The 13,094-nt window shown below is 43.6% G+C and overlaps 1 protein-coding gene across 3 annotated transcripts in view; it reads right to left on the reverse strand.

Moving 5' to 3' along the window:
• The window catches only part of MAGI3 (membrane associated guanylate kinase, WW and PDZ domain containing 3), a 1,411,302-nt gene that overhangs the window by 538,367 nt on the left and 859,841 nt on the right, over positions 1 to 13,094 (reverse strand). For all 3 annotated transcript variants that reach the window (XM_078644434.1, XM_078644433.1, XM_078644435.1), the window contains exon 8: positions 1,315 to 1,421. In XM_078644434.1, coding sequence (XP_078500560.1) covers positions 1,315 to 1,421 — 107 coding nt within the window. The remainder of the gene's footprint in view (positions 1 to 1,314; positions 1,422 to 13,094) is intronic.

Below are 13,094 nucleotides of genomic sequence, written 5' to 3' on the forward strand. Positions count from 1 at the left end.
TTACAACACAGAGTGCGCACCACTGCCCATACAGGGCCAACTATGGAGGAAGCAGCAAAATGTAACTACCTCGAGAAGCAGAAATCATTGCCCTGCCTTGAGAAAATGTGTAAATATGTCACACTTCAGAATAGCTACCTACTTGCGCTTAAGCAGGGTGGAAAGATGTATTGCGCACATCATATCACCTACGCCTCGCCTATAACTGGATTGTCGCTGCCACTTCAAATTCAGAAGGTACTGTTTTTTTTTTAAATCAGCGTCCACCAAAAAATACATGTCACTGGTAAATGTTTATCTTTTTTATAGCTATGCCACACTGTAGCATAGGCACTTATTGACCCTCTAAAAACCTCCATCACTTTCAACTGAAGTCCTGAGGTTATGATTTCAGAAGGCCCTTCTAAAATCTAGACTGATGACTGCTGGCCCTCTTCTTGGCATAATAGGCCCATGCATGTGGACAGAGTGAGCATTCTTCATTTTTGCTGAAACGTGACTGTTGATGCTCTCCTGGATCGATTGTGTTACTTCCACGTTTTCTTCTATTCAAATCTTGAGAATCATACCACCTTTTCTTCCCCAAGAAAATCGTAGCATGGTGGTCCTCTCTGTTGTATCTACTTGCACCAATTGTGTTAGCTCTTTACATCTGCCATTCCTAAACACCATTTGAATAGGGTCCAACTGCTCGTAGGTCGATAAGCGACCTCCTCAAATCTGCTTAGATTTCTGATATTGTGGCCAAAACTCAATAGCTGCACGATGACAGTTCAAACATAATATTGTTCAAATCTCTACGCATCTGTCACGGAGTCCTTTGTAAAACCGGTCCTGGAACTCCTGACCTAAGGGTTTGTCCCCACGCACCTACTAAAGCTCTTCAGTCTGCCACCTTTGCAGTACAAGTAAATAGGCTGAAAATTAGTTCTTAGTTGTTATCCCCCCAAGCTGTAGAGCTGCCTGCTTCTCCCTCCAAGATCACATCCAACTACTTCGCCTTCTGAAGGAAACTAAATGGTTAGATATAGGGAACAGGCCGTTTAGATTACGTGAATTGTTTTCTCTTTTGACTCCTCCCAGTATTTCTTCAGGGCACTGTTGGGTATTTGTTGCACTATGGATATGTAATACAATTCATATACACAATCTGCAACTATAGCAATTGTGCAGACAAACTACACAACCCCCTATCTTGTTCGTGCCTTTAGTCTCTACTGGTTCCTGTTCCTTAACCCCCCGCCCCCCAATAAGCATTGCGAAGCAAACATCGGCTTACAAGAATATTCAACGCAACACAAAGAGGATCTGCACCTGGTTTTGCTGTTCCATCGTTCTGTGCCATACTCTGCGTTCCAAGCTGTTTTTTCCGTTTAGCCTCCATCACTGGATTTTCAAACTGGGTTTTCTGATTAATGTGACTGCAAAAACAAATCAAACATATATTTCAAAATAAACATATAAATCCAGAAACAACAACACAAGAATACTATTTAACAAAGAAGCCACAACAGCTTCTGTGACACGTTGCTGGACAAAAGTTGCATAACACTTGGTGCATCTACCATCTGAGCACGGGCTCGAGATTGGAGACAACCAATGACAAGCTCGTTCCCACACTAGCATGCTGCTCCTATGCATTTTAAACCAGGATAGGGTAAGGCTTCCCTTCAAACAGGGGGTAGAAAAGATTGGTTAGATAGTGGGAGAGCAGCGATGGATCCTATCCGTAGTAATCTCAAATCTATCCACCTATGCAGGCCCATCCATCAGCCAATGTTACGAGAGAAGTAACCCAGTTCCTACAAACAGGGAGATATTTGCCTTCAGGCATGTACAATAGAGCAAATGTGCATTTCCAATAGCACATCTAATTATTTGGAATAACTTTACATTGTTAATGCATAAAGAAAACATTCTTTCTCAGTTGACCGAAAGGTACCCAGGACATCACAAATGGGTAAAGTAGATAAATGTGCATACTTTTAGTAAGGGGTGTCTCGGCGTTCTTAGGGGCACAATACGGTTTTGGAAAATGCAAATGAATCGTGCTGCTTGCTGTATGGCACTCCAGGATAACCAGCAGGCCATGGCAGCCCTAATTTAAGCCTAGACTGATTTCTGATCTTGACCTTCTGGAGCAGAAATGCAGCCTACAAGTGGACAATATGTTCTCACCACCAGGAGGAGAAAGGGAACGAGATGACAATCTTCAGAAATCGCTTTAGGAAGGATCTATCCTTCTGAAGGTCTCTGCATGTTGCCCAAATCCTAATACAGTAGCAAAGACCTTTTTTTGTGCTTGTAAATTATACACTCTATATTCAAAATCCTATGCACTAAAACTGAATGCAGCAACAATGATTTGGAACCAGTTGTCTGGAAACTCTACTAGAGGATGTTAACATATTTACCGTTCACAAAAGCCTCTGCGCTGACCATAGACACCTAGATCGGCGATTTCTGACCTACTACAAGAGACAAATGCCACTAACAAATATGACATTTTAATTTAGATATGTCATGGCATCTATTGCACTTTGAAGCCGCGCAAGTGGTGACAGTTAACCCTGGGCGTAGTTCGTGAAGTAGCGCTAAGCAGAGCTATAAGTGCACTTCGCACTACGCGTACTGTGTAGTGCACTGTGCAAAATGCTGTTCGCACTGATTGCACAGTGCCGGTTGCTTGTCCGCACTGTGCAATCAGTGCAAACTGCATCTTGCACAGTGCAAGCGGTCGTTTTCTGCCGCTCAAGTAGATTTCTACTCGAGCGGCAGCTTTCTCAACGCGGACTGGTAGTTTCTCATCGTGAGCGGTCGCGAGCATACGCAACCACTCGCAATGAGAAACCTGACCTCCGAGCGTTGATGATCTCGCTGGGAGGTTTATTTTCCTTGCTCGCGATCAGCAACTTGATGTTGCTGATCGCGAACAAAGAATAAGTCTCGCCGGGATGTCATTTTTCTTGCTCGCGGTCGCCAACTTGAGGTTGAGGACCACGAGCAAGCAAAAGCTGCACAACATTGCGCTACGCGTGTTTGCACTGTGCTACGTGCAATTTGCGAAGTAGTGCAAACTTCGCAAACTACATAAGCGTAGCGCTTTGCCCAGGGTTAGTGACAGCATGCTATACAAATCCAAAAATAATGCCAAACGGATGTATACCCAACCTAAGAACACTAAAGCTACAAAAGAAAATAAACAGTGCATGGTCAGCAACTTTTATGAGGGATGTAAGAGTTTGCATGTTTGGAATGTGAGAGTTTGCATTTTTGGGGTGTGAGAATTTGCATATTTGGTGTGTGAGAGTTTGCATATTTGGGGTGTGAGCGTTTGCATATGTGGGGTGTGAGCATTTGCGTGTTTGGGGTGTGAACGTTTGCGTGTTTGGAGTGTAAGTTTGCGTGTTTGGGGTGTGAGAGTTTGTGTGTTTGGGGTGTGAGAGTTTGTGTGTTTGGGGTGTGAGAGTTTGTGTGTTTGGGGTGCAAGAGTTTGTGTGTTTGGGGTGCAAGAGTTTGTGTGTTTGGGGTGTGAGAGTTTGTGTGCTTGAGGTGTGAAAGATTGTGTGTTTGGGGCGTGAGAGTTTGTGTTTGGGGCGTGAGAGTTTGTGTGTTTGGGGCGTGAGAGTTTGTGTGTTTGGGGCGTGAGAGTTTGTGTGTTTGGGGCGTGAGAGTTTGTGTGTTTGGGGCGTGAGAGTTTGTGTGTTTGGGGTGTGAGAGTTTGTGTGTTTGGGGTGTGAGAGTTTGTGTGTTTGGGGTGTGTGTTTAGTAAATCACAAACAACCATGTTCTTAATTTCTTATTTGTCAACCCAAACGCTAACTCGGGCATCCATTGAAACGAACCCAAAAAACTATTTGAAAAGCTGTTAAAATAGACAATCTGGTAACGTCAATTTTGCCATAAAAACAGTTGTTAGAGACCAAGTAATGTTATTGAAAGCATGCAAATGAGCACCAAGCATTTTGGAATTCTCATGACTTCTTCTGTTGTACATCGCCTCAAGGTCTCCCGTCAGGTACATTCAGAACAATAGCGCTTTTGCTTTTAACCAATGACAATTGATGCAAAGGCAGGGTTGTTGGGTATGCTACATTTCAGAAAAGACCGAATTAAACTAACATGTTCAGAAGCTCTGTTTATGGCATTGGAGACCACAATACGCACTTTATCTCAGGCTTTCAATTCTCAAGGCTGTCCATGGGACATGCGCACTGAAATTAATTCAGCTCAGCTCCCAACCACCACTACGCAGAGGGTGTGGATTGTGCTGCACATTTGAAGCTTTGTCTATTTTTGTTTTTGCCTATTATTCTGAACTGTTCCTATACTGAGAGCCTTCATGTCAATGAGTTTATGCATTTAAATGAGACTACGGTTGCATTAGCATTTTACTATTTCTAAATTGTACCTTTGAATTCTGTAACAAACCCTCATGTTTTTTCTAAATTCCGCCTCAGAACTCACTTTTTAGAGTCAGTGCTTTGCTTTCTGACTGTATTTCAGATGCTGTTTTGAATCTCGTCTCTGGGACATGTTGCCTCATGATTTAGGTTAACACTGTCCCTGACCCACCCATTATTCGGACGAGACGTTGAAATGCAGATTTTCTAACGTACACCCCGCCCACAGATCTCCCAAATACACCAGGACTTTCCCTGCTTCTCTTGATTGTCAATGTAACGAGAATAGTTTGTTTGCACACCCATACAATATTCAAAAGTATTGCCTTTATGTTTCAGTGAGAACTACGTCATGCAGGTCTCGTATTTGGAAGTGTAATTCGCTCATGTGAATTCCCTTACACCGTTTCGTTGTGTTCAGCATAGCCACTATCCTCTAAATGTTGACAGGTTCACCCTACAGAATTCCCAAGCACACTCTTGAGTTTGGCTATGGTATGGAGACCAGAACGTTTATGAGATGAAACTGAGGGAAACAAAATAACTTTTTTTAAAAAAAAACAATTTTATTGATTCAAAGAAACAAACAATGGGCATTTGAAAGGCATTCCATGCATACAGAAATAAGGCAAATCAAAGAAATCAAGTACATCGTCACAATTTGAAGAGAACAATCTAGTTGTGGCAATCAGTCAGCCCCTCCCCTTCTCCCCTAAACCCCCCTAGTCGGAGGCGCTATCGCTGTCTAACTGTGGTGGCTCGCAGATGAACCCTCTATACTCATTCCATGCTCCCCAAATCTTGGCCCATTTCTGCGGACATTTCCGATTCTGATACACTGCCCTTTCTGCCACCATTGCAGAGTCCAAATCTGAGCACCAGTCCCTGAGCGCCGATATCAAAGGAGATCCCCAGACTTTGGCTCAAAAGAACTTTTTGAGTCATGACTCGCCATATCCAAAATAGCTCATCTCCTTGGGCTTTTCGCCTCCTTCATTTAAGCAGATTTAAATTAACTTCAACCCCAAGATGCTTCTATGCATAAGGTGCAATAAAACACACCACCACTAGAGAAACAAGAAGCACCAAAGCACACCCCGCCCAGACAACACTGTACCATTGTTTATATCAAGCTGCATTGTAAAGAGCAGTCTTGAAAGAGGCAGACACTCCTCATTGGTGACCAGTGCGGGATAGGTTTCATCAAGTCCCAGATTACTTCAGTATGACGTGATTTAAACACTTACCATGACTCGGAATGTGGAAGTAGGATTTCTCCACAACAGAGCCAATGAAAATGTGGGACCCCATGTGCTGTTCTCAACAGTGCTGGGTGTACAACGATAGGATATAGCATTACAGACGCTGGGAAGACATGTGGGCAGGTATAGGAGGGGGGCACACTGTAGGCAGTCAACTCCAGAGAAATCAAGATCACGAAATGATTTGAATAGTGCTGATGCTGCATCACAGGCCTTTTTGTGGTATCAATTTACAGGGGTCATCAAGAAGAGGACAATCAAAGCTGGAAGTCGGTCATAACCTCATGCTTATCGATGTATGCATATTCTCAGCCAAGTCCTCTATGTGTCCATGACAAGGGGGGGGGGGGTGTTTCTCTGCATAACGGGCAGCAGGTTTGCAGGTCTTGACAGACTGGAGGCAAATGTAGCAAGTTCAAAGCTGGGGTGATTTGGTACAACTGGTCAGAGATGACACAGTCCTAATCTTCAGCCACCCATTATTTTAATTTTAAGTCTGCACAGATTTATATGTAGCAATCTTTGCAGTAGAGGCAATCAACCACTTTAGGACATGGGGACTCAGCAGCAGAATCCCAATACAGAAAGCCTACACTTCAAAAAAGAAAGGTCTTCAATAGTATACGATAAACTGGTTCAGAAGGAGCAAAATGCAGGGCAGTCAGCAGGAAGTTCCAGAGTTTAGCAGTCAGAAATGAAAAGAAGCGGACACCTCATGAAAAGAAGCGGCCACCTCTTCTTCCTTTGCAAACCCTGACAAGCTTCAGCATGTTAGATCGCAGCGATCTGCTCTGATGGTAGGCTGACAATCATCTTCTTAAGTATACAGGGCCTTTTTGCTCAAGGCTCTATAGGCAAAGATGAATGCCTTGAATTTAATGTGGCTGACAATGGGCAACCAATGTAGAATGCGTAAGGAGGCTGACAGATGAACGAGCCGAGATCTTCACATTTAGTCGTGCTGCTGCAGTCTTGAATGATCTGCAGGAGGCGTAGCAAATAAGTCAGTAAACTCAAGGACAAGCTATTTGCGTAGTCTAGCTTGGAAGTAACGGGGCATGAATGATGGTCTTAGGAATATCCTCAGGAACGAGGTGGAGCATCTTCCTTTAGAGATTTTAACGTAAGGAAACAACTGGAAAAAACTATTCGAACCTGCGGTTCTAAAGACAGATTGGAGTTGAATTTGAACCCTAAATTTCTTACCACTGACAGTGGAGTGGGGGGGGATGCTTGGCATACAAGATCACCCTCACACCCCATGCTTCAACGAGACTCGTGGGGGGCAGAACAGACATTAAAAATAGTCCGACTCAGAGATGAGCCCTATGGGACCCACAATCAAGTGGTTTGGAGGATGATATGAAGGGGGAGGGGAGAAATACACATTTGTGATCTGTCTTCCAGATAGGATAGGGCAGGAAGGGGTGAGTCGGGAGGGGGTGGGTTTCATTTAATAATTGAAAAAACGAAATCAAACTTACCTTTCCGCCAGCCGGGTCCCGCGTCTTCTCGACTCCTGCTCTCCTGCCACTGACCGGACCAGGAAGCAGGCAGCCATACTCCCTCCCCATAGCCAATCACAATTCTGTAATGGCAGCGTTGTGATTGGTGGGGATGCCGCCCAGCCAGAGACTTACAGGAAGGCCATGTTCTCCATGCAGGCTGCATTGCAGCCTGCATGGAGAAACGGCAGAGTGTGCATGACTGGTTTGGGCGGCCCCAGAGGGCTGACAAAAGAGTCATTGCGTCCTCAGGAGTGGGCACAACACTCCTCCCCTGCCCTGGCTCCTCGCAGAGCAGCCCCGCCCGCAACCAAACATAAAATGGTAATAACGGAAAGTTATTACTAGTTAATGTTTCTGCTTCTCACACTGGAGAATGCAGTGGGGCGACCCTCATCTGCCCTAGTGGAAGAGCCGCTGCTAACAAAGGCTCCTGCAGCCCCCAATTTGCAGGGGGGGGGGTGTAAAGGGGATTCACTCTAGGGTGCCCCCCGACTCCCACACAGCTTTAGATGCCCTCAGCAGCCTAATGGTTGCCGCTTTTGCAGAGAAAGCCGGCTGCGTTGGTGTGGTAGACATTGTTATTGAGCTAAAGATTCTGTAACATGAAGCAAAACTCACTGTTCAGCTGAGCCTAATAAACACACCTAGATCAATAGGCCTCTTTATTCCTGGTATGACCTGTCTGGGAAAGCAGTGGAACACCTCAAAGTTAAGGCCCATCGGAAATTGATTTCTAGCTAAATTTCTAAGCTGTTTTACTTCAATGAAATGACCTGCAAACCACGAAGGACTGTTGTACAGGTTTTTCACGCTAGGTCCCATAACGATGTACCATTCAAAGTACATTAAAAGAAAATGTAAACATACTTTAACGTGCACCTATTGAATAATGCACATCACAAATAATCTTGAAGGTTAATTTCCTAAGAGTTTTAACATGAAAGTTTTTATGCTGGGCGAATAAATCATGCATTATCATGATAAAAATGGAATTGCACAACATTTGTTCCCACTCCGAGAGCACAAATGTTCGCTGTTGTTGTTTATCACCTTTACTAACGGCCTTTTATATTACACACATTGAATTCTGGGACTAGTAGTTTTACTTTTAGTTATAAAAGTGGGCTTAATTCTTCAAGTTTGCAAAGTGCTGTCGTATAAAAATCGAGGAGTGGCTGAAGGTGTAGGATAGGGCAAGTGGCTGCTTGGCAGGTTTGCACAACGATACCTACTCTGAGGTTCCATGTAGCCGGTGACCAATGTTTATCTGTTTTGTAAAACAATATCTCATGATCATTTGGAAGGAGCGAGAAGTCTTGCATTGCTGCTATCATGCTTTTCCAGTTTTATGCAAACCATGCTCACACAGGCATGTTCTGCTGCACTTCCCTTGTGAGGATGTCTTTGGTTGCTACTTCAAGTGCACAGCCGAGAACCTGTCACAAACCCTTTGGTTGCCAGATTACACTACAACATTATGAATCAAGAAAGGGCTTTGTCTGCAGTTAAGGTAATATTTGTATCAACATGTTAATGCTGTTCCAACTTGTATTTATGGTTCATTAATACAAAGGCTTTTTTATTAGGATTAGTGCTCTACGGAAATGTGGCAAGTTCAGACTGCACTACTGACAGTGGTTCCAGTTTAAAAGTGTGTACACACGTTTGCAAAGTTTAACAATGTAAGTAAGTGTTGTACATAAAGGAAGTCCATGAGTCAGGAATATATTCAAGTTGCTTTATTCAAGATAGATTACAAGTCCAGATGTTAAGATGGTAATAAAGGACCCCACCAGGAGTGACCTCCCTGTCACTCAGCCTGCCTGCACCAAATGCCAGTGAACTACAGGCAAAGCCCCCAACATTCTATGATGTCACCAGGTATTCTCACAGTGACATCATGTGAGCCACAGGAAGACAAAGATCACATACAACAGTAAGGCTACGTACAATGCTTCCAGGATGCTCTCTGATTAGATGCAAATATATGCAAAAGATAGAAAGCAAGATTGAGGATTCTTTGCTTTCAAAATAAAATGTTGATAAAAAATGCAACTAGGAAAGAAACGTTTTGATAAACTACTATGACATTTTAGGAACCATTTCTTTGAAGCATTGTTTAGCAAAATGTATTGGTGCATGCTAGTATTTCCCAAAAATATTCATAATGGAAAATCCGCATAACCAGTCGCAACAAAATTATAGGAAACGTGAAAATAAACAAGCATTGGCAAAGCCAATAGGCATGACATTGGTGGTCAGCCTTTTGGTTATGTCAATGAATGTACTGTTTTGACGTGGATTTTGTAAAGCTTTATTGTTGTGAGAGCTGCCAGGCCCTCATAATTATAACAAACATTGGCAAAAGGAAAAATATTTTTGGTCGCAAAAACCACACATTGCCACAGTAGTTCCTGCCACTGAACAAGACTACTTTGCGTGCAAACATGCTCCTTGTGAAAGAGCAGAATGCTGTCACTCACAGTGAAGCCAGACGGTAGATAGAGAGAGAGAGTTTTAATAAAAACAATGCGCCAGATCTAAATAGGGCCCAATTCTTGAAGAAAGTCACAAGAGTGCACCCCTGGTATATTTCCTTGTAGGAGTGCAGATTTACGGCTTTCAAGAATTCACAAGAATTTACAGAAGTAGGTCGGGAAATCGTACTCACAGAAAATATTTTTGAACTGCTAAAATGCAGGTTCTCTATTTTTAATCAAGCGTAGATTTCCTTATGCGAAAATCTTTTGCGCTGGAACAAATTCACTTTCCCACCAACTACTTTTTTACCCAACCCTTGAAGAAGTTTTACTTCTGCCCTTGTCAGGAGTAAATGTCCAACCTTTCTCTATATATATAGACATTAGACATTAAACAATGTGGGGTTCATCCCTGAGCCCCACATTGTTTAATGTCTATATGGCACCATTGGAGGATGTGGTGGCACCACTGGGTATTAAAACTATCAGCTATGCTGATGATACCCAGTTGGTGGTGGCCCTTTCCCAACTGGTAAACCAACCGGACTTACTCCACTCCTGTATGTCCAAGGTGCACACATGGATGTGCAACTCAGCATTAAAATTGAACGGCTCTAAAACAGAGATGATGCTGCTTGGACATTCGGGGCCTTCGCTTCCACCAGGTAGCTGGCCGGACTGTCTTGGCGACCCTCCAACCCCGAAAAATGAGATCAAAAGCCTTGGGGTGTGGTTGGAGCAAGACCTGTCTTTTAAGACCCATGCAAGAAAAACCGCTGGAGTCTGTTTTGGTATGCTCCGGTCAGCCCGTAAGGTGATACCTCTTCTTCCCCCGGCCTCTAGGAAACTCCTCATCCAGGGATTAATTGTCTCGAGACTGGATTACAGTAATGCGATTTTTTTGGGCGCACCGGAAGCAACACTTAACAAACTTCAACTAGTGCAGAACGCAGCAGCAAGGCTCCTGATGAACATCCCAAGGAGACAGTCTGCAAAGCCGGCTTTAAAAGCGCTGCACTGGATCCCGGTGCGGGAGAGGATTAAATTTAAATCCCTCTGTACGGCCCATAAAATCCTTCATGGGAAGGGACCTCCTATCTTGGTTAATATGGTGCTCCCCTACAGGGCTACTAGAGCCCTGCGCTCTGACCATAAATCCCTGGTACAAGTGGTCAGAGTTAAAAAAGCCCGGACGGGTGGTAGGAGATTTTCGGTGAACGCAGCCAAGTTATGGAATGCGCTACCTCTTAACTTGCGGACTGAGGTTTGCATTACTCGGTTTCGGAAGTTACTCAAGACTCACCTGTTTCCCGCCTAGTGCTGTCCTCCTTGCTTGATTTCCTTGAGATATGAAGAGCGCTGGGATGCCCTAGGGTAACCACGCGCTATACAAAACTCCAAATAATAATAATAATAATAATATGGCAAAATATTCAAGACAAGCTGATGAAAACCCATAAAACATTCAAGTTAGTAGGTATGCATAGACTCAAAAAGGCATTCCAACCATGGGGAACTATTGCTTTAAATTACCACCAGCAGTATATAGATCTGTGAAAGGTGGCAAAATAAGGGGATTGCTAGTATTCAACCCAGACTATGGTATGAGCTCTGGCATAATCAGGGAAGCTATTATCAGAGCTCTTATATACTGAGATTGCTGCCATAATTTGTGGATTTTATTATAGGACAAGTTGTTTTATGAAGCAACCTGTCCCATGGGCAAGTCAATATTTTATGAAATTCCACACCCTTGCACATGAAGCTATCTGCCAAACACTGAGCTTATGCGAATAGGTAGCCAGTAGTTTCAGGGAGGCAGATCTTTGCATTTGAGTATGGAAGACCAAACATGTTTGGTTAGGCACCTGGAGGGTGACTGAAGGGACTTGTGTATGATGGAAATGGTCACATCTCAGAGTGGCCTTGCATGCTCCTCTTCTGCCCGGGTCCCCAAAAACCCTAGAACCGACCCTGGAATCACCTCTTGGCACTGCAAATCTGGGCAGACACAGAAACGAAGGCACTGAGAGATACGATTATTTGCCAGAATCATACACTTTGTTGAAGGCACAGCAGGGACGTGAATCACGGTATCCTAGACTATTTTGCTACTAGGCCACATGTTGTTCAAAACAGTGTATAAAGATAAAGATGACTCCTCACCAGGTGTTTTTCTTCTATAAAAAAGAAAATACATGTTGAGAAAACTGCACATTAGAAAGAGGGAAACCCTATTTTAATCACAGGGTGAATGTAGTTGTGATGATTATTTCACTTCTCAGTAAAAGGATTTTATTCCCATCAACACATACCTCATACAGTAACCTGCTAAGTACTCTTTTCTTAAGAAAGCTGCTGAATAACGTTTCGGAGATAATGGGGACACACTGTCAGCACATCAACTCCCATTTTGTAAATGAAGAACACTGAAACCGATTTTCAATGTGCAGGGATTCTGCACAAATACAGAACTACGCGCAGTAATATGAGACCTGGTGTAGAGGGAATGGGTCTTCCTACCTACCTGGGGTCATGGGTACCTTAGTACCCAGGACAGGCTAGTTATAGTGTCTAGCTTGATCTCCTGCTCACTCCCAGAGAAACAAATGATTAAACACCCCAGAACACAACACTCCCAGATCTCTCAGGAATCGCGGTAACAAAACACACCCATTTGCTCGCACTCTTGTACTTGCCCACAATAAGATCGGACAGACACGAAACAGTTTAAAATATTTATTTTAACTAACGTGCCCTAAACTGCAGTATACGTGCCACGACAAGCAGGAAAATGCATAGCACAAATATAGTCAGCATAGCAGCTAGTCCATATATGATAAAGGGAGATGTCATCATAGAAAGACAATGGAGAAAAGACTATAGTGCCTAACCTCCCACCCCTTGCTAAGGAGAAATATTAATATATAATAGAAGATTTCTGGGCTTTGTCAGCAGACTCCATCCCTTAGCCTATAGATGTTAGATCAACATCATAGGTGCTGTCTCGCTCTTCTCCCTGGAAAAGTCCCTCTCCAAGTGTGTGTCACCTATTCGTGTACCAAACTAAAAACCCAAGTACGCTGTCCAAACAACAGCTGCATCGGTATGTTTTGTCTAAGGGCTGAGGTTTGGCCAGAACAAAATAACAAGGGGCATTGTTGTTCGACCTTGCACATAATGTTCAGTCAAAATCCCAGGAACAAGCAGAGAATGAACACAGCGATGAGTTCACATGTGAAAGCAATCATTGAAATTATTGCAAAACTAAAGGCGTGTAGTGACGTGCAGAAAGCAGCAGACAAGCTGCAACGTGCTCATGCTAACTTAGTGAAAAACGACAATGTCCCTATGGGCCACGTGACAGACTATGGTGCTTTTTGATCACTTAAGGTTATCAGTATTCTCTTTTAGGAGAGCTATACCATGGAACACCTGCTG

The sequence above is a fragment of the Lissotriton helveticus genome, chromosome 5_1 (genome assembly GCF_964261635.1).
Source record: "Lissotriton helveticus chromosome 5_1, aLisHel1.1, whole genome shotgun sequence".
Taxonomy (NCBI): Eukaryota; Metazoa; Chordata; class Amphibia; order Caudata; family Salamandridae; genus Lissotriton; species Lissotriton helveticus.